This window comes from Labrus mixtus, chromosome 12 (assembly GCF_963584025.1).
Source record: "Labrus mixtus chromosome 12, fLabMix1.1, whole genome shotgun sequence".
Classification (NCBI taxonomy): domain Eukaryota; kingdom Metazoa; phylum Chordata; class Actinopteri; order Labriformes; family Labridae; genus Labrus; species Labrus mixtus.
Window position 1 is genome coordinate 14,546,392 of NC_083623.1, and position 26,808 is coordinate 14,573,199.

General features: G+C 39.3%; 1 protein-coding gene across 1 annotated transcript; it reads right to left on the reverse strand.

Moving 5' to 3' along the window:
• Window positions 1–1,060: 1,060 nt before the first annotated feature.
• Window positions 1,061–26,529, reverse strand: fndc4a (fibronectin type III domain containing 4a). Its single transcript, XM_061052168.1, has 6 exons — window positions 26,033–26,529; window positions 18,006–18,121; window positions 15,605–15,809; window positions 7,168–7,257; window positions 4,384–4,517; window positions 1,061–3,157 (listed from the first exon to the last, which is right to left on the reverse strand). The coding sequence occupies exons 1-6, from the start codon at window positions 26,106–26,108 to the stop codon at window positions 3,116–3,118; spliced, it is 663 nt and encodes a 220-aa protein (XP_060908151.1). The 5' UTR covers window positions 26,109–26,529; the 3' UTR covers window positions 1,061–3,115.
• Window positions 26,530–26,808: the final 279 nt, after the last annotated feature.

Genomic DNA, 26,808 nt, shown 5'->3' on the forward strand with positions numbered 1-26,808 from the left:
CATTCTTAGATACTTTAGAGTGATTACACTTGATTGTGGGAACATTTAAAGGCCAAGTGAAAGTGCCCTGAAAAGTTTTGCAGAGAGTACAGGCGACAGCTATTATCAGAGAGGGTTTTTTTTCTTTACTAAGTGTATACTGTAGGATATACTTTCTAGTAGTGTTTTCAGTATCTCTCAAGGTTTTCTACTGAGCTTTCTCCTGCTCGAATAGTCCGTCATAACATTATTACTCAAAGCATCCAAGCAGCCACACATCAGGAAAGCCATTCACACCAAAGTGCTTCAACAAGACATGAGCTTATCTCCTCCAAATGGCTGTCTAGTCATTCTTTACATCACAATTCAGAGTTTCTTATCAGGTAGCTGCCCACCTTGTCCTTTAAGGAATGACTGAGAAAATCAGCCTTGTTTGTAAATCTAAGACTTTGAATCTTAATGTAGGAAGCAAAAAAGAAATATGGACCACAACCTTCAGATCATTACCATTTAAAGTCAGTCCTGGTTTAAAAAGTCAAATATTAAAAGCATCATTTTTGTCCTACATTCTGAAGAAGGCAGAAACATGAAATGAAAGGGGTAGATATTAAGATTTCTTATATGCATGTTGTGGTTTTATTGTTTGAGATTTTAATTTATGCTGACGTGTTCACCACAGTGGGAATATTAAAAAAAATGTTCTTCTTTAAGGAAAGTGTCACATGTACAAAATACAGTCTATATAAAAGCGGTAGCCATGCAGAAAATACTGTTGACGTCAGGGTTTAATGAACCACTCATATGCACTATGCATTTAGTATCTCTAAGTGAAGGCAGTGATTTTACACTAATTCAACCACTTTATCACTTTCCGATAAATATGTAGCCCTTGGAATGTGTTACCAGGGTTAAAACAGTTTGTGTGATGCGCCTTGGCAAACATTTTGTGCATGAAGTGCAGTTTTCTGTCATACCGTAAGTCCCAGCCAGATTGAATGAACAAATGCACCTGAGTGACAGTTGATGTACGGTGAAGAAAATGGAAATCTTTCAGTGAGAGATCACCCATCACATTTGTAAGTTGGGACATTCAAAAGAAGGTTTATTTTACATGGCAGGAGGTACAATCATCAGGAAATATACAATATTTAGAGGATAATATGAAGTGTCCTGATCTAAAGCAGGTAAAACAGCAGAAAAAAACATCTTCACAGTACTTCAAATATCTTTATTTTCTCTATTTTTGGCATCTAACTTTGATTGCACATCAAATGTTATTCTACAGGCAAATGACCTGCATGCAACTTCATTTAGCAAATGCATGAAATATGTACACACATGTTTTTTTGATGTATGAAATGTGAAAAAATACAATGCTAAGTTAGGCAGAAAATGGCATTTTAATATCAGTAACTATAGGAAAAAGACATGTTGTGTTTTTCATGTATTCTCTTTTCTGTTTATTAACAATCTGCCCGCAGCTGTCACATAATAATACGATGATGGTGAGACAGTAGATGAACCCTAGTTGCAGTGAAGAGATGTAGATTCATTTTAAAGCCAAGTTTTCTACAACAAGGTGAACGTGAGTGTCTTACTGCACATGCCGATATCAAAAATACACTGCCTATATTTAAAGCCATGAAGACAGGCCTCCCAGAGATGGTACGTTGTATTGTGTGTTTTCTGTATTGCAATAACATACCAAGCACCTGGCAAACACCTCAATGTTAACTGCACCACATGTTAACACGAACTCATGTTCTATTGAACCTGCAGGAGCTACTGTACTGTAAGGGGGGATTGTGGGGGATCAGGGTGTGTACATGTAGATGTGTTAAGACTCATGGATCTCCACTGAGACGCTCAAACTGGTCCAAGCCTGGCCGTAACTCAGTCGTCAGTGTGGGTTAAGACCAGCCTTTAGACTAGACATGCCGTCAATTGCACCAACTAAACTTAAGCCCAGTCCTAACTAAGGCTGCACATTATGGCCATAATTAGGGAATAGCAATAAAAAGAAGTATTGAACCATAAATGTCAGCTGGAACTTTTCTGCTGTTCAAACCTGCATCCAAAATAATTTCAAGTACCAGAAGTGCTTCACCACAAGGTCTTTACACATCACATTCTCTCACCTTTTTCTGCTTTCTCAGTTACCTTGCCGGAAGCCTCACAAAATTGACATTAACTAATCTGAGGCTAGAGAATAGCTAGCAGGTTTCATTTGATTGGCCAAACGTTCACATGCTGAGTGTAAATGCATGACACTTGCAGATCAAAATGTTTATTCTGCTATTAATGTTGATTCATGCAGTTTGAAGCAGTGTGTGCCTTGCGTCAGTTCAAAACTGCAGCGGTAATGAAACTGAGATTTATTGTGCAACCTTAATTTGAACTACACTTCACTCAGTTGTGTGTTTACATGTGAACTCACACACAACTTTAGCTTTTACCTGCCTGCTATGATGCTAGAATGCAATGTTTAATCCTTTGCTGTGTTGCTTATCTGTAGGTAATCTTTTATTTTTGGCATTCTCACGGGCGTTTAAAGACAAAGAAAGACAATTTCTTAGAGAAAATAAACAGACCTGTACAGCCAGCACATTAAAACACTGCCTGCCAAGAAGTCAAACGTCAAATCAAAATAGGAAGAAGCAGTCAACTTGTTGAGAAAAATGTTAGGCCATATATGATTCTTCACAATCCAGTCGCCTTATTCGGAGATGTTGGACACAAAAAGAGACTTCTCAATTCAAAGACGAATGTTTTGTAGAATTCAGCAACTTTGACCTGATCCTGATTTTTCGGAGTTTTCGCAAGAACAAGGCTTAAACCCAGATGGTGCAACTGATTAAACTTCTAGGTTTGATTTACAATTCACAGCTGACTGAGTTCAACACTAAGCTAATTCTCTCTTGGTTCATACTGAAGTTCAGTGTTTCCCTTCGAATACTGTGTGCATGCATGTGTGTCTTATAAAAGACAGCATCAGTCGACCTTATTCTCTGATGATGACCCACAGAAACTTTAAATCCTCTCATCTCTTTTCTTCATCGGGGGAGAAAGGTCGGGTGGCGTTGATGGTAGAAGACCGACGGGGGGGGGGGGGGGTTAGACTTCAGCTTCCATCCTGTCAAACTTCAATGATGTTGATGGACGGCACAGAGGGATGAAACTGCAACAAGATGTGTGAAGATCAGATCAGGATTAAAGACATACTTTTTTATCAACAAACACCAGAGCTGATACTACTGAAAGATACTAGAAGATACCTAATATCAACGTCCAGCCTCCTCATAATCTCAACACATTTAAACAAAAGAACTTAATGTGTCGCTGTGTGAAATCGTAGCCAGAGGTCAAAACTCATTGTAAATTAACTGAATCATAGATTAGTCATGGCCTCTGTTACTGAGCTGTGACTGTACGCTTTGTCAGCGACACTAATTAAAATGTAATGAAAACATTTAATTCCGTCACTTTTCACTGAACATCCCAGAGATTCAACCTCAAACATACTTTGTATTCTCATAGTACATGCGACGTTTCTTTTCCTACAAACAACGGTAACATTTAAGATCAGGAATGATATCACATTTCTTTAAAGGGCAGTGTGAAGAGGCACGCAGTGAGGAAGGCAAAGCTTGACAGAACATGCTGAGGGTGAAAGTAAACTCAACCACAACACAAACAAAAAAAATAGACAATGTGATGTGAAAAAAGTAGCATTTACATAAAGCATGGCTTGGCTTGGAATACATCTATGGTGACTATCATTGACATATGTGATACCTTCAGATATGTTATATAGTATATACCGTATAGTAAAGATGCTCTTTCTCTTTGTGTCACAATTTACATTCCCTTTTAAAATAAATGTCAAATTAACGTTTTGCATTTTAATTCTTGCAGACAGTTACTTGCTGATAATCTATTTTAAATGAGACAAAAAGCAGGGGAGAGAAAATTCATGTAGTTTCTCCTGAGGCTAAGCCTAAGGCCAACATCAATTGTCTTTTTTTTTTTTTTGGCTAGTCATGAAGCTTTGTTCAACATTAAATCCACTGTAAGCATGAGATGAGTTTCAGTGTTGTTCATACTGGCTCGCTCGCACACTGTGATGGATTTCTGGGATAGATACGTTGTTAATGCACCTGTTTTTCCTCCTATGTTAGACGCCTGCTGTGTGGTGAGAACAACACAGCAGAGTGATTGAAATGGATGGTGACACAAACAGCTGCTGAAAGGATTCATTGGGGTGGATGCAAAGAAGCACAGGAGCCAATCTTGTGTCACACAGACAGCGACGATGTTTTTTTCAGCATGCAGGAGAATCATCCATTCACAGCGACGGAGACATCAGCCTGTGTGTATTCAGAGGAAGTCATGCTCACAGCTCACCTTGCTCCTCAGCAGCCCTCCGCTGTGGTGCTCCGGCGTGCTCCTCTCCGACGACGGCTTGGCCTTCTCCTTGCTGTTGCTCGAGTCGTTGTCCTTGATGATGTCATACTGCCGACAGAACAGGGCAATAACAGCTGGCAGGAGGTGACACACACACACACACACACACACACACACACACACACACACACACACACACACACACACACGAGAGAGGAAAGGAATTCAGTCAGTGTCACTCTCAGACATGTCACGGCTTCCTCTCAGAGCGCACGTTGAAAGGTCATGTGGATAATGGAATTCTGCTCCCAGGAGAGTGTGGTGGCTGAGCCTTCATCGGGAAGCTTGAAGACAGTAGTTCTCTGCGGGATTTGCTTTGTTTGCATTTGCAATTTGCCAGAATCAGTACTGCTTCAAGTTTGCATGAATGCTCTGAGCTTACAATTAACTTCCCTGCTTCACTGACGTTATGAATTTCTATGAGAATGATATCATTAAATATTCAAAAACTGTCCTGGTAATGACAGGCAGGAGCGCTGGGAGAAAACTACTCAGATACATGGCATAATTCATTTAATTTACAAATTATTATCCGTGCATGGTGCTTGTGCTCTGCATTCTAGCAGAAACACATTCATGGCAGGACTTTCACAGTTTCACTGAAATGAAATACAGTTAAACTTTCCTCAGGTGGTCAGTAAAAACGTCAGCTTTGCAGATTTGGTAATGGGAGTTACTCTATAAATAACATCCCTTATTTCGGCCCTGTGGAAGAAACTGACAGAACCAGATGTTATGCTCTAGAAGTCATATAGGCCTACATTACATTCATTAAAGGAAGAAATAAAATTGATGTGTTTTCAGAGAGTTTTTAACAAAATGGTTTGGCTAAATTACATTGTATGTGGTTGTTATTTTGTAATTTATTTCTCGAGATGCAGCAGTTGAAAGGTCAAATATATGAACTACAGTTAAACAGAAAACCAAGTGTTGCTTTTATATGTTTGTAGTGGTAAATATACAGTATATCTTCAACAAGAAAACAATGTCATGCAGATTATTCACTTGTGGAGGTGTTTGATGCACAAAACTAGGTTGGCCTTAATTGAATAGTTCATTGTGGAAAAGCAACATGAGGTATTTTTAGTCTTTCACTCCCACTCCGTGCAGCCTCCGTGTTACTTTCTCTCATTAGTATTATTTAACATCTCACTCTGGTGCTCGTGGGAGGGAAGCCCTGCTCTTGGCAGCCCGTCAGATGTGCCACCTCTCATTGTGCCTCAACACTTCATTAATCAGCACACTTCTTCAAAAGGAAACTCAGGCTTCTTTGAGGAGAGGGTCCTCCTTGCAGAGAATAACTCAGAGGAGCGTGATGTTTTGAAAAAGCCTTAAAGGGACGGGATGTCAGGCATTGATTTATTGTGAGCGTTACTTAGTTTTATAGACTCTTAACATCACCTTCATAGGGATCCTACACCTGCAGGTCCTTTGCTGGATGATGGTTTATTGATTAGTGGCATATGGATTGGTGTGTCGATGTATTGATCGTACAGCTGCAAGACAATGTAAGGTGTGAAAAACCTCTTAGATGTGCACCATTAGTCTGCATCATTGAGAATGACAGTAAATCTTGAACATTTTGCAGAACCATGGGATGAGTCCAACTAACGTTCAGCTTGTTAGGCAGGATTTTAATGTAATTTCACTAATGGTAACAACTACTCAATAGCATCTGACACTTGGCATTGGATTTATATAGATATATACGAATTTACTGGATTTACAGTTTGCCTATTAGTAACCTTTAAAGGATTAGACTTTGTCACCCTGAATGACCAGGATGTTGTGGTTGTTATTTAAATAGTATCACCCTATTTTTTTTTTTACAAACTAAACAGTTCTGTGCTTAAAGCTTCTTGTGTATCAATATTTACTTAATGTGGAAAAAAAAGTCCCATGTGTGTATTTTTATTTTATTTTTTATTTTTCAAGTTTAGTCTTTGGTGTTTCCTGTTTTATTTTGTAATTTCTTATCCTCGTTCATTCTTGAGTTCTCTGTGTGTCCTTAGTGTTTCCTGTTTTATTTTGTAGTTCTTGTCCCCAGTCATTCTTGTCTTGTCTTACTTCCTCCCTTTGTCTGGTTTCCCTCCGTGTTGATTGCCCTGATTGTCTTCACCTGTTTCATTAGACTCACCTGTGTCTGATTACCTCAGTGTCTATCTAGTTTCAGTTTTCCTTCCCTCTTGTTGTCAGTTTATATGACTTACTGGACTCTCCCAGTGAGTCCATTCTTCTTCTTATGGCTCCTTGTTGTTTTGCTTTTGATTTGGTTTTGAGACTTTTGGCAGACTTTCAAGATGTAAGCCTTGTTTTTGCCTTTTTGTTTAATTCAATATTTTGTATTTGTATATTTTGTAATATTTTTCTGCATGTGTGTCCTCTTTGTTTCTGACACTCATGACTCATATTTCTTCAAAAGCGGCTCTTCAACACAAGCTCACAAAATTAAAACTTCGACTGACATTTTAATTAATTGTTGCTGGATTAGTATTGTTTTGTATGGGAATACGTGACCAGTCAGAAAAGCAAGGACAAAAAAAAGAACCCAGAAATCTGTCATGTGAGATATTCAAACTGTCTGAACATAGGCTGAAAAAACACTGTTCATGTAGGATGTCAATGCTCAAGAGCCTATATGACATTTGTCCTATTCTCTGGTTCTCTGCTGCTTTTCTAATCTTCTTTACCACATCCAGTCCACACAAAGTTTTACAAACCTACCTGCCCACATTACCAGGACCACCACAATTATGATCATCTCTCCTGTTTGTAGGTGCCGCGATTTATCCAGGCCCTGCACAGTGGGATCATCTAGAACAGAGAACAGAAAGGACGGTTATCATGCTGTAAATACAAACTCTGGGACATAAAATACTGAGGACAAAATCCTGGATATTATTGCCTTCCCTTCTTATTTAGCCAACATAACATGCAGAAAATATCAGAACATAAAACATTAAGATGAAATTCAATAGAATTACATCACAAACAGAGCACTAAATCATTTGCATGGAGTAGAAAAAAACACCCAAACGTCTCTGTAAAACCTGAACTTACAAACTACAAAGAAAGTAGTGAGGTTTTTTCTATAACTTTAGATTTTCAATATTTATCTCTCATGACTTTTTTTTGCCATTAAACAAAAACTGTAGTGGAAAGAAAATGTGGTGGGCATTCCCGTCTGACCCTGTAGCATTAATCCTCCTTTAAGTGGATTGAATATTTGGGCTGATTTCCACTCTTCAAACTATCTCTTTACCCGCATAGATGGAACTCTTCCAGAGCACCACTCATCCCAATTGCCTCTTTTAGTGAATCAAGTTGTCAAGAAACTGGCCCCTAACACCAGACTGTCAGCTCTCTTTACATGATAGCTGTGGGTGGGGACAAGTCAACTATAATGCCACTGTTTTTAGTCATGAGAGGGATATTTTCAGAGCATGTCAGGGGGAGAGAAGGAAGTGGTAACAGAATAAAAAATGTGGAAGATAAGAAACGTGGAAGTTAAAATGAATTTATTTTTAACCCTGGCAAAGGAGATTACATTTTCAGTATTGTCTGTCAGCAAGATAAAATAAAAGCTGTTGTCCTGATAAATGAAACTTGGTGAAAGAGTGAAACGTTGGCCAAGGAGGAAGCCATAAACATTTTGCTTAACTTCGGTTTTATTTCCTTTTCATTATGAGGTTACATCCGGTCCTCCTTACAGCTTTCTTTGATGCCGCCAGAAGTATTTCCGCCAGGCATCTGTCTTTGCCTTGTATGTTTCCCTGTGTTGAATTTCCCAGATATATCTTCTCACAAGTCTTCGGATGTTCATAGCTGAAATTTGATTTAATTCCTTTCCATACTTCACCGCATTACTGATGAGCGTTGTCAACATTATGTTCCGCACACAGTCTCCAACAACGATGTGGGACGAGTGAAAGTTTGGTGTGATGAAAAATCTAACAATATTCCTTCAACAGTTCCCTCCACGTTCTTGAGTTAGACGTTCTATGCTATGTCCTACACATATTATAACACTCTTACTTGATTATAGCCATTACATTTTTAATGGGATCCAACTCATGAACTCACTCATGAAGTCATTTTTTGCCGATCCTACTAACGAGTCCTACTAACAATGATCCCCAATGTTGAATGATGTATAAAACAGCATTCTAAACTTTGGCAGATACCAGTCACAAACGTGTGAACACGGTTTATTCTAGAAAGAAGCAGCCAATTTGATCATAGTATTTGAATCAAAGATTTTCATATTTTTAAAGACAGTATGCACATAATAATGGAACTTAAATTTAAGATTAATGAACAGCTAAGTTAATTCAGATTCAGCAACTCGTAGCCAGGTTTTGACATAATTATCTTCTATACATAAAGACTAATATGTGGCGGACACACTTTTTACATAATTAAGGAGACTCTGCTCCTTTGTGAATGCCCCCCTGGATACAAAAAAAACAACACACATTAGACTGTAGGTGGGTCATGCAATCTTGCCATTTTCCACTTCTGTCTGTTGTAAAAAACACAAACTGAAGCAAAGCACTCTTTCAAGTTTCATCTGTGTTAACTTTACTTTAAAGTGTAATTATGTGGTTATTATATGGTTGAAACGACTTAACATCCCATTTGTGTTTTTTTTTGTAGATTATTTATTTCTTGTAACAAATCAGGAAAATGCATTTGTGGGATAAGCAGCAGAGCTGAGTAAGTGGGATGAGCCCATGAACTTGCCAAATCTTCTACTTTTTGTGCAATGTTAAGAAACGTAACTGTATTAACTCAGAGCTCACAATAGCTTATCTTTTTATAGATAGTTATCTTGCTTGGGCACAAAGAGGGGATACTTGAAGCATGTAGTTTCACTCTCAACAGACAAGGAGGAAGATATTCACCTGTAGTGGTTTGGGTTTTAAGACCAGAAATGATTACAACTCTCAACTTAAACATGTATTTTATTGTTCTATACAGACAGAGTGGAATTTAACCCAGCAAACCCTTTCAGTAAAATGAGATATGCCTTTATCATCACTCAGGTCAGAGCTGCTGTGAGTTCTCCTCCAGTTTATTAATCCCACAACTGCAGTTTTCTATCTGAACCCAACCCACTCAATAATAAACTTTCCTCTACTGCATATATGAAAAACAGACTGGATGCTTTTTTTGGTCTTCCTAAAAAGCCGAGCCTTATTCCCTCTTTGTGTGTTACTGCTCCTGCAACAAACTTTTAACTTTGAGGAATAGTTGTTTTACTTTTTGTTTACTAAGTTATCTCTAGGTATTGAAAAACTGAAGATAGAAGTTTTGGAATGATGACAGCACATGAAAGGACCTGTCAGTTATGAATACATTCTTTGAGGCCTTTGTCTCCTAGTTTCTTTGACTTACAAACAGAACGTATCGTCTTGTTTACAGTTTTCAAGTTTTGATATATTGAATCTTATAACTTTAAAAAAATGCTTTGTGTTCATGCCGACTGTGCAGCGTGCTGATAAACAAGATGTATATGTTTATATTTGACGCATTGATTTCATAGCACAGAGCGAGTGAACATGATGACCTGAATAGATGTCCTACTATTCTGTTTCATACATATTTCATGATGTTAACCCACTCCAATATGCTTTGTGGGTCTCTGCTGGAGGAGAATGAGCAGATTGTGGTGCTTTACGGCACACAACAGTTAAGGGTTGAGATAATTAGTCCACCTTCCCTCTACTCTCCACAAATCCCATGTTGTTGTTTGTGACTGTGAACCGTGTCGGGGAACTGTTTAACAACTCACAAGGGTAGCTGTGCTGATGCCACAAAGATGCATCATGTGATTCATTCCTGCTCATTCACTGACAAATTGTGTTGTTTTAGGTTTCATTACACTGTAAAACAGTTTCAACTGAATCAACGTATTATCCCTGCTGTATATCAAACAAGTGAAGACGTGATATCTGCCATAAGGGATCTCTGAATCGTAACACACAAAAAAACCAATTTGTTGACTTTGTCCAGGAACAAGGCATCATGGGAGTTGTTGTGTTCATTGTAGATTTTTTTTTACTGTTGACAATTTATGTGGCTTTAAATACATTTGATTCATGATTTGTTAAGTGAATTTCATGTATGTTGCATTGATCATAAATATGATGAAATAGCTTCAGATGCCGTTAGCTGTTGTTAGCATTATATAACTTAAGGTTCTGACACACCAAGCAGACGGCAAAGAACCAGTGGCTACGAAGGCCGTCTGTGGCGATGCCTCACGTCGCCTCTTGTTTTGGCCAAAAAGTTGCACTAGGACAAATCGCAAAGACTACAGCCGACGGCAACCACCACGTATGTTCTGCGCATGCGTGAGAGGATATAGCTCTCCATGCCAGCAGGCGGCGGTGGTCCGTTGTTATGATACAAAGGGACCATTTTCACGTCACTGTCGCACACCATTCGTAAAATAGTTAACCTACTAATCGAGAATAATGTCTGATAAAAAGTTGAAAATGGCACTGGCACTGATTCCGCTCAACGGCCACCGACCCTAATTCAATATGTCAAATTGGCCAAGAGAACCCTTTAAGGAATAAAACATTTCTACAAGTTGGACCATTGTTGGAAACGAAGATTATTTTTACATCGAAGATATATCTTTAAATTACAATATTCCTCAAGACTTCCCATGAGTCATTGCAAATTTACTGAACTTGAGTTTACATTCAACTGTTCAGTCACAATTACAAACGTTTACATCTCTGATGTGTTTTCATATATTTTTCGAGAAGTTAGTTCTTCAATTCAATCAAAGAAATGACAGCTGTCATCACAACTTGTGCACCAAAAAAAACAAAAAATACAAGGCTACGCCCCTTGGACTTGAGTACATTACATTTCTAACATTAAGAGAGAGTGTGTGTGTGTGTGTGTGTGTGTGTGTGTGTGTGTGTGTGTGTGTGTGTGTGTGTGTGTGTGGGCGGGGGACCATAGACTGACCATAAATGACCTTATAGTTGTATATATTAAAAAAAAATCTCCATCAGATATACAACAAATATTACATTATCAGCAAACCAACATGATATCAGTTGAATGTACTCAAAACCTTAAACAAAGTTTATAAAGCATGCAGTTGTGATAAAGTCAGAAGGATATTTAACGGACATCAAACAGTGTGTGGTATCTCTTCGTCTCACTCAGTTAACGAGAGAGTCGAGGTGTGTTTTCTGACTCAGCAAAGACAGCTTGACATCTCTTTGAAGTATCATGCAGTAATTGTGTCTAAGGGGACCTCCTACCTCGTTAGGTTTCGCTGCTCAAGCGTTTATCCTTTGAAATGATTCTTTTGTTTCTCCTGCATGTGAAACACTTTGACAGCTAAGTGGCTCAGGTAACACTGTCAGTGTGTTAATTTGTCTGGAAATGATTTTGATGACATAATTAGATTTTTTTTTTTTCTTAATGAATCGAGCATCTCTGTGCATGGTAACAAACACAAAAATGTATGACTGAAGAGAATCACCTACAGAGTGATATATCGCACATTTGAATCTCTTGTTGTCAGTATTATGATGGAGGAATTATCTTCCCCTACATTTAAGGTAATACTCAAAAAACAGCCCATACAACAATCTTAAACTGAGAACCTTATCACAACACATGCATCACTTCTGAATGGCAGGCAAAGCACATAAATATAAACTCTGATTAAAAGCTTTCCATGGAACTAATTGAATTGAAATAGGCTGTGGTAAGGCATATTGATCCCAGGAAGAAAGAATCCACTAAAGCCTATTTAAATTCAAATTCATCTGCATCACGTGGCATGTATACTGCCAGGAAATGCTTTATATGAAATAGATGGAATCTAAATCAGGCTAGACCAGGTGTAAATTCAGTAGCATATGCACTAATATGTAATTACATTATCAAAGGGAATTACATTGAAGGAAAAAAAAAAAGCATTATTGATTCATGGGTATCAAAGCTCCTGCTTTCAGAAAAAGCCTGGTATAGACCACAAATCGATTTAGTTTCAATAGGAGGCACTTGGCTGTGACAAAATATCTCTGAAATGGCTCTGTGAGGGGGGGGGGGGGGGGAGTCAGCTAGATTAAAAAGGCTTTTAGGGAACAATGGTCAGCCACAAGATCCTGTACAAAAAACGCCACATTAGATTAAGGTGCATTAAGGTTTATGAAGGATACATAGTTGTTATTTTAAGGAGGAAGTATTGTAGACATCCTTTCAGAGTGGGCTCTGGATTTTTAAGAGATAAAGCTACAAAAGAGATGACATTTAGAAATTGATGTTTTAGGAGTTATGTGAATTTCTGAGGATAGTATATTTCTAGGGAGATCTTGTGCTGATGACCACAACAGCCCTTGATTCTAATTGGTGACAATGATCAGTACCAGTCAGGGTTCAATTCATGTCCACGTTCTTACTCAGTCACTCACTCTTTTTCTCTTTTTCTAGCCTTGGCAAGAATGTCTATATGAGTTATGAGCTAAGACATGAAAGTTTACAGTCAAGACTTTGGGCCAGAACGCAAAGTTGTAAACCGTTAACCCCCTTCTCGTGAGAGATCAACCAAGTTCCATGGCTCAAAAATAATACGATTAAGAGAAATGGAAGGGAAAAAGCCACATTCCTCCCTACTACATCATCATCATTTTGAAGCTGCTCTTTTTAAGATAAAGTTGTTATGTAATTCTACTTTGAAGCCAAATGTGACTCATTTGAGTTGTTTTACTGTTTGAATCAGTGTTTTACTTTTTTTTATATTACACCAGCAAAGCTAATAAGGTTTCAGTTTGTTATGAATCCTTTCAGCTTAAGTATTTTTTATAAACTGTCAGTATTAGCCAATATAGCTATGAATGTTTTTTTTTTTTTTGCCAGCTGATTTAGGTTGTGTGTCATTGTCCAATGTGAACAGGGTGAAGTCCACAATAAATGTTAACAACATCAGAGTTAAAATATACAATGCAACAGGGCCAAACACAAAAAGACAAGCTGAGTAGTGGACTAAATGGAAGTGATTGGACTCTGAAACTGGGGCAGGAGAAGTCAGCAATAGGCAGCAATAGATTTACAGAGAGCTGACACTGATTGGCTCTACACTTCCGAAAAACAAACTCTCTCAAATGAAGCTCATCCACTGAATGGGCTCTTTTTTCTGACCCACTTGGATGACTTAAAGCGAATTAATGTTGCACAGTGAATCTTTTCCATGAGTCTTGAAAAAGTAGCGCATCACCGGCTTTAGGTCTTGTCATGCTCAGCGCTTTGCTTGTACAATGTTAGGCTAACTCTCTTAAATCCATTGCTTTAAACTTTGAAAATAAGCACATAAAGCGGTTTCCTGGGGTTTTAATGTTCAGAAACATGCAAAGAGTTTAATGGCACGTCCTAAATTGACTGAACGGACATCACAGGGGCTCTTGTGCTGAACTTGAGCCTGGTTATTTCTTCTCTTTCACTGATCTTCCCACCTTGAATTATGGTAGCAAAACTGAGTCAGCTAAAGAGAAATGTCTATGATTCACTTGCATCAGCACTTCCGGCACTAACAACCTCAACCAGACCACGAGATAAGAGAGGAAATTAATTTGAGGTATGAGGCCTGTGTCTTAGACCAATGTCAAACGCAAGGTGACTTTATTTTAAGAGTTACCGTATTGCCTCCTCCCATAAGCAAAGCAGAACTAGTGTAAAAAAGATTAGCAGAATGGTTACCTCCAAAATGCAGACTCGGCTTGTTATATAAACCAGATAGGTTTTCTTCATCTGTGCTGTAGGAAATGGAGAGCTACTGTTGGTCACACTCTTCATAATTCCTCCAGCCCATGAGCTGAGCCCAGACAGTGAATCCAATGTGTTTCAGAGTGCATGTCAGAATCCTGATTAGGCACCCGGAGTGATATAGAGTTGCATAAATTTAGAGGAGCTTGCCTGCGGCCATGCTTGCAGTGTCTGTCAATAATGAATTGGTTTCTGGGAGAAAATAAATCCCGTAAGAAGAGCGAGCATTTTGCACCCCCCAGAGAGACGCTCCAGGACGAGGCTTCAGGTTACTTGCACTTATGTCGGCTCTGGCCTTTACTCTATACCTCATTTTTAAAGTCAGGGTGCTTAAAAGCATTCAACAGCCAGAGGAGGCTTTATAGCAACAACAGGAAAAGAATCTGTAATGGGTTTGCTCTTGTCCGTGCCTTGGGAAAAAGGCCTGTGGCAGATCCTAGACTGTAGAATTTAAAGCAGAACTTGAGGTTATGTAAACAGAGTGAGATGAAAGACTTAAAACTGCTGCCATGACCGATGATGACCTAATCATCTCTAGGCCTACTGCATTTTGACAAACAATATAGCATCTTGTAGACTTGAGGAGAGATTTTGAATTAACGCAATACCTAACAGTTAAGTGATCATGTTGTGAATTTTACCAGCTCCCATGATAACACCAAAACAAACGCTGATCTGTCCAATGAAGCCTTCTTCTTTGTTTTGCAAGCCCTGAAAGCTCTGCGCCATAGAGTTGATTTATCATTCCAAAAACATTCAAAGCACATAAAGGGCCACTATATTTCTTCATTACAAGGACTGTTCCTTTTAACACAACTTTGAAAACACATTTTAATTTTTCTAATTACAAAATCCATACTGGTCGAACATTAATTACCGTGATGAATTCTTTGTTCACTCTGCTTTGCTAATTGGGCCACACTATGTATGACATGTTGGGCTCTCTTTAGTTGGTCCACCATTTAGGACCAGATTAAAATATCTCAACAATTAATGGATGGATTGTCATGACATTGGATACAATAGTGATTAGATAAATCCTAATGACCTTGGTGGTTTCCTGACTTTCAATGTAATGCCATTTTCACAGGAAAAGGCTCATTTAAATCATTGAAAGTATGTTTCATAAAAAAAATACTTTTTTTCCATCAGCCTGACCTGCAGTATCTTCTTAACACTGGCCTGTTAGCATTGTCATTTTGAACATGCATGTATGCTGACCTCTGTACCAATACTTATATGGATACTACAAAACTTTTATACCAGCTTTAATATTGGTAAATGCTTCATCTCTGAGAACAGGGTGATTTAAATTGTGGTAACACAGTTAATACTATGCTAATAAGATCTCAGAGCCGCTTACCTTGATTGGAGCTGTTGGAGGGAAAGCGGTCAGTCTTCTTAAGGGTGCGAAAATGGACCTTCTTACTGGCTTGGCTTTCCCCATAGAGGCCAATCGACTGGACCTGGATGATGTAGTCTGTCTCCTCCTCAAGGTCCCAAAGGACACATGAGCGGCTGGTGGTGTTGACCTCCCGTATGAATCGCTGCATGTGTCCCTCCTGCCTCTGGGAGGGACAGAAAACGACAGAATGGATCTTTGAGTTAGATAAACAAGTCGATAAATAACGCAATAGTCAATACGGTGGACACAGAGGTGATCATGGTGACAGAACAGTAATACCAACACCTGGAAATGTGTCCCTAAGGAAGACACTTCCTTCTACAACAGACTTGTTTCTTGGCTTGGGGAACTCCATCTTTCCAGTGCAATACAACATTGTTTGTTCACCCTCAGGACATTAAAAATGCTGAAAGTCAATCATGTCAGTGTGAGACGGAGGTGACCAACCAGAAAATATTCAAGGTGGTTGGAAGCGACATGCTGAGGACTTTATTATGTGAACAGTTGGCACTTAATTTTCACCATATGGAGTCTTGTCTGAAAACTGAAAAGTTGTTAAAGTCTGCTTAATTTAGCCCCCGAGTGTTGAGGTGCGAGCTTTCAAAGTCTTGTTTTTGACATTTCAGAATGTTGTTGGAGAAATCAAGACCCAAACGATCGTGGGATTTATTCATTGTTCTTTCATGCAGAGCTTTCCTCTTAGCATGCTCCCTAGTCTGTCTACATACAGTATGAAGCGGCTTTTAGGCCACATGCCGTCTTCTGTGTTTTCATGGCCCTGCTTGACTGATGGAGTTGATATAAATCAGCTTGTGACTCTTTGTAAACAATGAATAATGTAGTGATTAAACAGCCACATACACTCAAGGTAATTACCATTCGTGTTTAAATTTAGTAGCAAAACATGATGAAGAGCCCTGAGGAGAGGCCTTCAGGCGTTTTCCAGCCATTCAGCCACTCAGAGTGAAAAGCAAAGTTAAATGGTTGCGTAACGTTTGGATTTGCAGAAAGCATAAACATGATTACAGCAGCATATGGCACTCTTGTCAGTTCGTTTTAACATTCAATGGTTTGCCTATTTTTAAGTCTTTGAAATCGTTTCATCCACAGAAATGCTGTTTGGCAGCTTTTCACACACTTATGTGGAGCCAATTCATGTTGTATCCTTGTTTTCTCTTGATAAATCATCCATGCCAGGTTTAATTCTGACTTCAGGCTTGAAGAAAGGACTTAGTCAGCCTCCCGCATGCTTAGCAAAGCTTCCAGGAGGGGTTCTGAAGAATATACATCTAACATTTTAGCTTGATGCACAAAATGTACTGTATGGACTCCTGTTAGGGAAGAGGTTATCATTATAGTGTTGGACAAATATATATACACTATATGTTACCCCATTCTGTTCAAAGGTCAAGCACAGTTAAGTGGTAGAAAATGGATTGCTGGGGCATTTCTTCATCCTGACAACTAGCTGAATGGTGTTCCAACAGATTTTTTTTACAGGTCATTATGGAGGCTCCCTGCCAAACTATAAATGCTAGACATAAAGTTCTGCTTTTGTTCTGCTGACCAGCTGTGATCATTATCTCTTACCGGGGTGATAAACTCTTAACATTTATTACCAAGTGGACTGTTTTGTTGTGTTAAACTGACATGTGTTTATCAGCCAAAATTCACTTTTCTCCTCTTTAAGTGGGTTATACATGTTCTTTCTTAGAATTCATTATATCACTTCTTGCTTTGATTTTTTATCATTGTTTTCTAATTTGATATTCATTTCCTGGTTAAGGTTGGTGCTCTCATTAACACACACACCTGAATGCCCCTTTCTCCACTAGGTAATAGGAAGGTGGACTGTACCATGGGGGATGTTTGCATGGGGGGGGGGGAGGTTTTTTTTCCTTTCCTTTAAAAAAATAAATAAACTTACCATAGTAAAATTAACTGTATTGAGTGTTAACTGTAAAGGGTTATTGTACATTTTAACGCCTGAATGAAAAGATTTAAGTTATTTCTTGCATCCTTTAGAGTCTGTTAGATTTTACCTTTGCTTTTAGAAACGTGGTTTTTCCAGGAAGTATATAAAACTATTGTTTTGTCCTCATAGCCTTTTGTCAGTTGTCTCTGGATCACTCTTTCAGGTAAGTTTACTATTCGATTTGTATTGACAGCTTTTTTACTTAAAATGTGTGTAAAATCTAACAGACAACAAAGCAGAACTCTGAATTTAAGTTTCCTAGACTTTGTAATTCTTTTGCTTTTCCAAACCTCCCAGAACTGCTGGTTCTGGATTGTCAGGGTTTAATGAACTCTTACACCTTCCCATAGTCTCCCTGCTTTACATCTGAAGTTCAGGACTTACCTGTTGCGAGATGGAGAAGCCAATAATTATATCTCCCTCAGGAACCTCCCAGGATACAGTAGCCGAGTCGGCACGCAGGTGCATGACGGACACGTTGACAGGGGCTGGTGGCCGGTCTGGAAGAGAGAGGAAACAGAAAAAGGCTTTTTTTTTAAAAAAAATCTAATTGCTTCTCTAGATTTTAAATTAACTACATCATCTGTATCCATCTGGAAAGGTCCAAGCTTTGTGATGGAACCTTGAACACACCACAAGTGTTTGCTTTGGTTTACTCTCTGATTTCTTTCACAGTTTGAATTAGACATCAGGAAATAAACTTCAGTTCTTCCGTTCACGAATGTTTTCTGATCTACTTTACTCAGTCAAATAAAACATTAGCCTGCCATCTCAACATATAACACAACTACAGCAGTGTTTTTTAATACTTTCCATCACTCATAACTACAGGATTAATTAAAGTCAGTGCTTTAAAGGTTTAAACAATTCTTGTCTAAACAGGGATGTAGGTTTGGTGTCCCAAGGGATGACAAACACAGATGGTCAGTCTCAAAGAAGGCTGATTATTAGAACTTTTAAAATGAATGCAACATGTACAATGTGTGTTTCTGAGATGTGGCCATGTTACTGTATTGACCAGTCAACTCATCTACTTAGTAACTGTATTAAAAAACATGTTTTTCTTTCGAACATGTATGTTTTAGATGTTCCCTCCTTCACTCAAACAGTCTCGTCAACCTGACAGTCTGTCCTTTTAAAAATAGCCACACTGTCTATCTCTTGTCCTCCTCACTCTGACAGGGTTACATCTCATCACCCTGTATCTTTGCAGCCATCTATCATGATTCTGTTGCCGGTGGACACATTGATTGCAAAGTGGAGACAAAATCTTGGGAGGCAAAAGCCAGGAGAAATAAAAAGAAATCGACAGATCTAATAGAGGGTCCTGAACGGCTTCACAGTCAGACTGAAGCAATCGCTCTGTCCAGATGAAAGGTAAGATGGGACGGTGTGGGCAGAAGGGGACTGGGAGGCCATCTTCGGGGCTTTTGTCGTTAACATGGGTCTAATGGACTTTTGTGTTGTTACAGACAGTCACAGATGCAATGTCGGACGGTTAAAGCGAGTGGACATTTTCTTCAGCTTTATGATATGTGATAATGTAAAGTTAGCCGTTTTTTTTTTTTTTTTTTTTTTTTTATAGTAAAATGAAATCCGAACAGAGTGATGAAGGTTATATCTCACAATGAAGGTTATAACCAAGCAGCAACCTCTGGTCTTGAAAAAATGAAGCAGAAGTGCAAAATCCTGCAGTTCGTCAAGTGTCAACTTGAGGCTGGCTTCAGGATCACCGGAAGTCACATACACACAACAGGCGAAAAAGCTGCTTTTACAGCATAAATAAACATTTTTACTGCTTGGTACAAAAAATGAAATAGGTCTGATTAGTTATTGTCATCACTGGCACACACTGTACGGGGACTGAATCTTTTAAAAACGGCTCCGATTTGAGTTTGAAAACGATACGCGTTATCCATAGTTAGGCGCGTAGCTGACATGATTGACAGGTGGGCGCGATGTAACGGTTTATCAAGAGGCTTAAAACCCGCCTCAGCTCCGGCTCTAAGCCCAAGCCCAATCATTTGGCAGAACATTTAACTTGGAAACTACTGAATATACTTTTAAAATGATGTTTAATTATTTGATTTTTAAAAAGTAGTCCCTTTACCCTCTTGACTTTCTACTGTTCAAACTGCTTCCATGGCAAAGGTCAACACTAGAGCCTCCTTAAAGTCAGTATACAGCAGAAACTCAGGTTATCTTCCTTGTTACTGTCAAAGTTTGTTGTTATTTTCTTTTGGCCTTTTCCCTTCTTCTGATTCCACGTTCTATTCTTTTTTTCACATTACAAACAGACCTACCTCAAATGAACTTTCTGCAGACTGATATAAATAAAGTTTACCCTCCAGAGTCTGTGAATAAAGCTTCACAACTTCTATAGAGAAATAACAGATTCAAAGTGACCTAACTGAGGATAAAGTGTTCAACAGAGGAAAAAAAGGAAGGTAATCATTAAAAGAAAAGTTTCTTATGTGTGTTACAACTAAGAAGATAATATACATGTATATGTATAGATAGATGAAAAACATGCACTAGAGATAGCAATTCTATCTATTATCAAGGATTTCTACTTAAAGCTTTCTGTAGCACTTCATTTGAAAGCTATAAGGTACTAATTGACAGTTGTACGGTCCATTTGTATCTGAAACATTTTATTAACTCACAGGGCACGGATTTAATAAGCCATAACACAGTTTTCTTAAGATGACAGCCAAAGGCCTTGTGCCATACAAGGACGATATTTCATCCAAAGATTGCTCTTGAGAGAGAAAGATGTAAGACAAAATGATGCAATTGGGAGCGATTTCAAATGATTTGCTGTTTTCTATATCTGTCCCTCTCACATCCCCTCTTCTATCGTTTGCCCAGATCTCCCCTTTTATCGCTCCCTCCCTCACTCTGTCTCTCTCTCCTGCTCCGTCTTTGCCTTGTGCACTTCTCTCTGTTTTATCTCTCAGACAATCAACGATGGCCTTCGTGTTGGGAGCAAAGGATGACATTGAGGTGGAGCCCAAGACCCTCGGGTCACACTAGGCTATCGGTCACTTCCTTTGAGCCCTGGTGGCATTATAAACCACGGGAGGGTCGAGGTCGAACACAGGCATGGCGTGCAATTGCTTGCTAAAAGATTGGTTTTATAGAGGAGAGCGGATGAGATGAACAAGAGCGCAGGCTAATGCTCGGCCTTCATGAACGGATATTGATGGAACTGTGGAGAGAGCAGAGAGGAAAAAGTGGGCTCTGCTGTTGATCACGTTGGTATCAAGAGGTTAAGAGGCTCCGCTATGTCATTTTATCCATTTAATGAGGATCTTTTTATGGACGCGGGTGCTGTAATGTGTAAAGATAGACGTACAGTAGGTTAAGAACGAGGGCAAGTTACATATCATATATTTTGTCCTTGATCTTTGGAGAGCTGCGGCGTATGAGTCATACACATATTTACAATAATGGTTTCGGTGTCCTTCTGCCTCAGCCATGTCTAAATGACTCCTAATTTCATGTCACCACCGTTTTTATAATTACGCTAATGAGCTTGTAATTGAATGTATTGTCAGTATCACAACATGCGGGGACAATGCTCATGACAAACCCTCAGATGTTAAATACGAGAAAATGATTCTTCTAGTTTCATATCGTCTCATAATCTTTCCAAATTAAAATTCAAAAAGCTACACGGAAGATTATATTTTTACAGCTGCAGCCCCTCAAAAAAAGTATGAATAAATAAAACCCTTTGGCAAAAACAACAGGCATATTTAATTGCTTGGATAGGATAAATCTGATTAGTTAGCAAGCAAATCCATCAGGGCTACATTGCTGTCAGCCTGTGTTGTACAGCTCTAACAGACACGCTGCTGAAGCATTTGCAACATTTATCTAGAAGGGGACACCTTCATTTCTCTTGCAGCTCATTGTCCTTTAGGTAATGGGGGTCACAGGCAGACACGCATGGGCAGAAAAGCAGCCGGTAACCATGATGCATCGTCTGCGGGTCATTTACTGGCGATGGAGCAAGTGACACTTTGGTTGAAGCATGCAGGCCATGAATCATCACCAATGTTTAAGTGCTCTCTTTCTATATGTTGTTTCCATTCGAGCAGGTCTAACAGGACAAGTTCATTTTTAATATGAAGGGACTGCTGCTGCCATTTCAGAAAAAAAAAAAAAACTTCATCAGTATCACTTATTATGCAAAAAGTTGATTGATCCAAGATATTTTCCACATCTTCACAAAATGTTATCATGTAACAGGATTTTCTTTTTATATCAAGACATTTTAAACATATTATATAGATATATTCAGAAGTTATCTGCATGTCAATTCTAGACACTTTTATGTTACTTCAAGACATTTTCTCATTGTTTCACTATATTTTCAGTCTGTTTTTTATTGCTTAAAACTATTGAACTTATAACGTGATAGCTTATATTCATATAATGGAAAACTTGAAAAAACTGATTAATGTGTATCAATTCACCTAACATCAACTTCATGCTTGAGGGAACAACACTCTTTTATGACATGGTACTGATCCATTATTTACTGCTTTTCTTCTGGCAGCAATATGCTTCTGTACCGCACACTACCACTGTTGTATTTATCCATTTTAATGAATAAGACGACAAGTTCCAAATGTTTGGAACCACTGTTGGCTCGTGAGCAGATAACAGACGACGTGATTTTCTACTACAAACGTAAGTCTGATGGTCCAATCTCCTTCCAAATGTGCACATTCAGATTGTTTGACTTTCCCCTCTACAGCAGTAGGTGTCATTGTGGACACTTCAATATTTGTTGTCGGCTACTACGTGTCCTGAGCAAGGCCCACTCCACCTAACGGGCTACGTAAAATCAAACAGCAATAGGTCACAATGTCCGAGGCGTGTGTCAGTGCAAACAAATGGTAAGACCCTCTTGGGATGTGGGCCCACTGCCAGGGTGAATCATAGTGTAAAGCCAAAGCCCAGCACATTAGCTACTCCCCATCAAACCTGAGTGCACACAGAGATAGTGAAAATGAGGCCGGATGTCTGAATGGCTGACGAGCCACGTGGAAAGGAGCCCAGTTTGAATTTGTTAGAGCGAGGGACGGACACGGCATCTTAAGTTTTGTCCTCTATATTTGCTTGCAAAGCACATTAGCGTGACTTCTCTTGATTTACACCTGGTTGTTTTTTTTTTTTATGATTGTTCATACTGTACAGCATCACAGCAGAGATTTATTGTGGAGGTTTCATATGGTCATACAATAAGAACGTAGAGATTTATGACAAGCGATCATCTTGGCTAACCATGACACATTCATTAAAATGAAATGGAAAAATGAGACCAGAATGGAGAATTGGAGATTACAATTCCTGTCGGATTGCCTGGGAACATAATTTGACAGGTGACATGGCATTTTCATTTAGCTGTTTTTAGGAGCAAATTCTGTGTTTAGTTGATCCCCATGAAGATAAGCAATGAGTGAGCCTCATGGTGTCATTCTAATTTAAGCAACTGATTGAAGGCCTTTATATTCTACCACTATTTATGGAAGTTAATGTATCTTGAGGTCAAGCACACATTGAATTCTTCTAATTTCTTTTGAAATGTGTGAAAGCACAGTAACCTCTTCTAAAGGGCCACTGTACTTTTATAACCTCTTTGAACTCTGGTCTCTCTTCAGGGTTTATTGAAACAGAAACACAGAACGAAGCATTACGTTCAAAAGAACTCAGAAAAACATCTAAATGTCCCAAATACTAAAAAGCTGCTATTAGTCGGTTTTACAAACACTATCGAGTCGAACATGAATGAGACTAAATATGAAGTCTTAAACCTTCAGATGGATTGATCGATGCACTAACTACATCAAACACCCAAAGTTACATAACTCATAAATCTTTGACCGCATTCACAAAGCAAACACTGTGGTTTACTATGGTTATCGACCCACTGTGTTATCAATCATATTTTTGCCTCGGAGCAAGTGACAGGCTGAAGTGCTGCTTAAGATGTAATCCTGTTATAATTCTAATAAAGCCTTGTTCCCTGGTGAGATGATAGAATCGCCAACTTCTCATAAATAAAGGAAATGGCTCATAACAGGTGCCTTGAATTTTGATGCATTGCCCAGTCAATCCTCAAACAGCTTCATCTGGATGTGTCTTGGGAGTCTAAATGTACTTCTATGCACCCCGAGAGTTTATCACACAGCTCGTGTTGCAAATCAGCTGCTAGTTGAGCTCTTAAGCCGCAGTCTCGGCCAGCCTACATACTTGTATAACCATTCAAGACCATTTTCTTGTTTCATCATCTCCAATCACTATTCCCTCCTGATATCGGGCCTTTCTTTCACATTTGATGCCATGTGTGGGAGGAGTGAGTGGCTGTTTGTGATGTTTGCTTAAATCTCTCCACATCATAAAGGGGTTTAGATGTTAACAGATGGAACGACTTGTCAGGCCAGGCATGTCTCAGTCCTCAGCATTTCCTATACATTTCACCGCCTTGCAGAAAGTTACTGTCTCCTCCTTTAGGTACACTCATCCTTTGAGCCTGTGACAGACAGTATAGGACCGTATGGGAGCAGGTGCCAGTCTAAGGCAAATGTGATCACTGCCTGACCTCTGAAGCTTTAAGCTGGCAGTAAACATTACTTCATCCTCTAAAAACTGTAAAGGCTAGCATGCTGTGGTGTTTAAAAGCAGATTTACGAACAAAATCTGAGTTGGTGGCTTCATTTGACATGCCGCTAGGTTTCCTGGCTTCACTATAAGCATGGGAACAAATGTGAAATACAGGATATACTTGTTAAACGTTCACTATCCGACAGCAGATGGAATTATGACAAAATGAGCAAACCTCGGCCTCCACTGTGATGGACTCAGCTCTAATACATTTGTCAAGAATGTGTCACCAGGTTTATGAACAGCAGATTGCCAATTTGAGGAATGATATGAGTCTGGTGCTCCAAATAAATCCCATTCATTTTAATTCACGTTTGCTCAGTGCTTACAGCTCCAGCTGGGCCTCATGTAGGATTCATTTTGTAGCGGTCTTGTTTTTCAGACTGTGTAAATATGGATACTAGTTGTTGTTTTTGTCAGTCAAGACGAATAATTCATTTTTGCCTTGGGAGATTGCATCACTCTGTGGTTCTAGATTTTACTCCTTGTAGAACCTGAAATGCTCCCTTTCCTATGTGGGTGTATAGTTAAATTTTTTATGGCAATCTCAGTGTGGAGAAAAGAGGCTCACAATTAATTCAAAACGTCCTCAGAATGACGTGCCACCGAAACTCCCCCAGTCTCATGGCATGCAAAGGGCAGGCAGTAATGAATTCAACTTTTATTTTCATTCACTTTGAAGCTCGTTTGCAAGAGCCGAGTTTATATTTCTGAGCGCTGCATTCCTAATTTTAATCGAAGGTTTTCCTGCTCCCGAGAGACCCTTCAGAACTCCACTGAGATCTGAGCAGCTCCTGCGCTCCACATGTCAGTGCAGAGCACGGCTAAAGCTCTGAATATTTGTATCAGGCAGACACACACAGAAACACCGTGGTGCCAATCTGATTGTCCCAAGGCGCTGCCGCATGTAGGACTCAGTCCCCTTGAGAGGCAAGGGAGGAAGTGATAGAGGGCGACAGGTAGATGGAGATAGAGAGAGAGAGATACTGTAGATGCACACGTCACAGAAATAGAATATATACGTATAAGAAGCTGAGCTTGCAATGGAACGAATGCATAATAAATACGAGCTGTAAATGCACCATCTTAAATAGAACCTTTAGTCTTCATTGAAACCAATGTAGACTCTCAAACTCACCTGGTTATTTTGTAATGCTATGATTTAAGAATGATTGGTCTACTGAAGTCATAAAAATTGTAGAAATACCAAATAGCATGCTCAATGGGGAAAGCTGAATGTGGCAGCAGATTCACAATCCTCTTCTCTTTTGGAAGAAACCTGCAGGTAAATTCCTAAAAAAGCTCAACAATAAATGCAAACACTGATTTATGTCACAGAATATTCTTACAGTGAATACATTGTTGTGAATCTGTGAATGTAAGACCCAAATTAAACACTTGTATTACTTTATAAATGATTCAAAATGGTGAAGAGCGTATAACAACCTTCTTATACCTAAAACATGGTTGCAAAATGTTCTATGTCTTGTCAAACAGGTGTTGCAGGGTGTTTTTTTTTTTTATCATGCACACAAAAAATAAACATTTAGTAAACCTGATTATAATGTGGGATCATGTGCAAAATCAGGTACAGATGAAAACACAAGAGCATCGTTAAAGTTGACGATTTGTAAGACTTTGTAAGGTGCATGTAATGGTGCATTTTACAAGGCTACTTGTGCACAGTATGGCCTAATTGATTTGACTCCTTTGCTGTAGAGGTTTATACTTACTTGCCCCTACTAGGAACATGTCGCTGCCCAAAAGCAACAGGACGACGGAGTTGACCAAAACCATCAGACGAGCCATGTCTCAGCGGGTGTCGATGCTCTTCTCACGCTTAAACGCAGATCTCCAATGCTTGAAGGGTAACTAAATCACAGCGGTTCATTTTTTGTTTTTTCACAACATGTTGGGAATTCCTCTCATGAATGAATGAATGAATTGTATTCTATTGCTTCAGTCGGTCTCAAGCTGGTCAATAAATCGATAACCAGCGAAAGCACGTATCAAATGTTGTCTTCAGAAACATTTTTGCCGAGCGGCTTTTCTTCATTTAGGCTTTTAAATCCACAAGTCCTTCACCCATGTCCTCGGGCAGACTGAGCCAACCAGACGTCCCAGCGAATCTTCCATCATCCCTGGGCTCGCACAAGCGCTCAGGTATGAACAGGTCGCGGTAAAGGGAGCAAGATGACGCTCACAGTCGGCACGGGAGGAGACGCCACGGGCAGCGCACTGTTAAGTTTTCCGAATGTCCTCGCAGCTCAGTCCGCAGCTCACCGATTACGGCTCGGACCTAAATGATGCTTTATTATTCACGGACGCGGTGTAGGTCATCCCTGCAGTCCTCTACAGCCCAGGTCCAGAGCACTTAGCGCTTCAACTCAAGTGCACGCGCAGCACAACATCATTAATCATCCGTGTTGTGCCATGAGAGAAGTGAGCAGCAGGTAGAAATACGCCTACCTTTGACACAGCCGCCACTCACACTGCAGCATACTTCTAC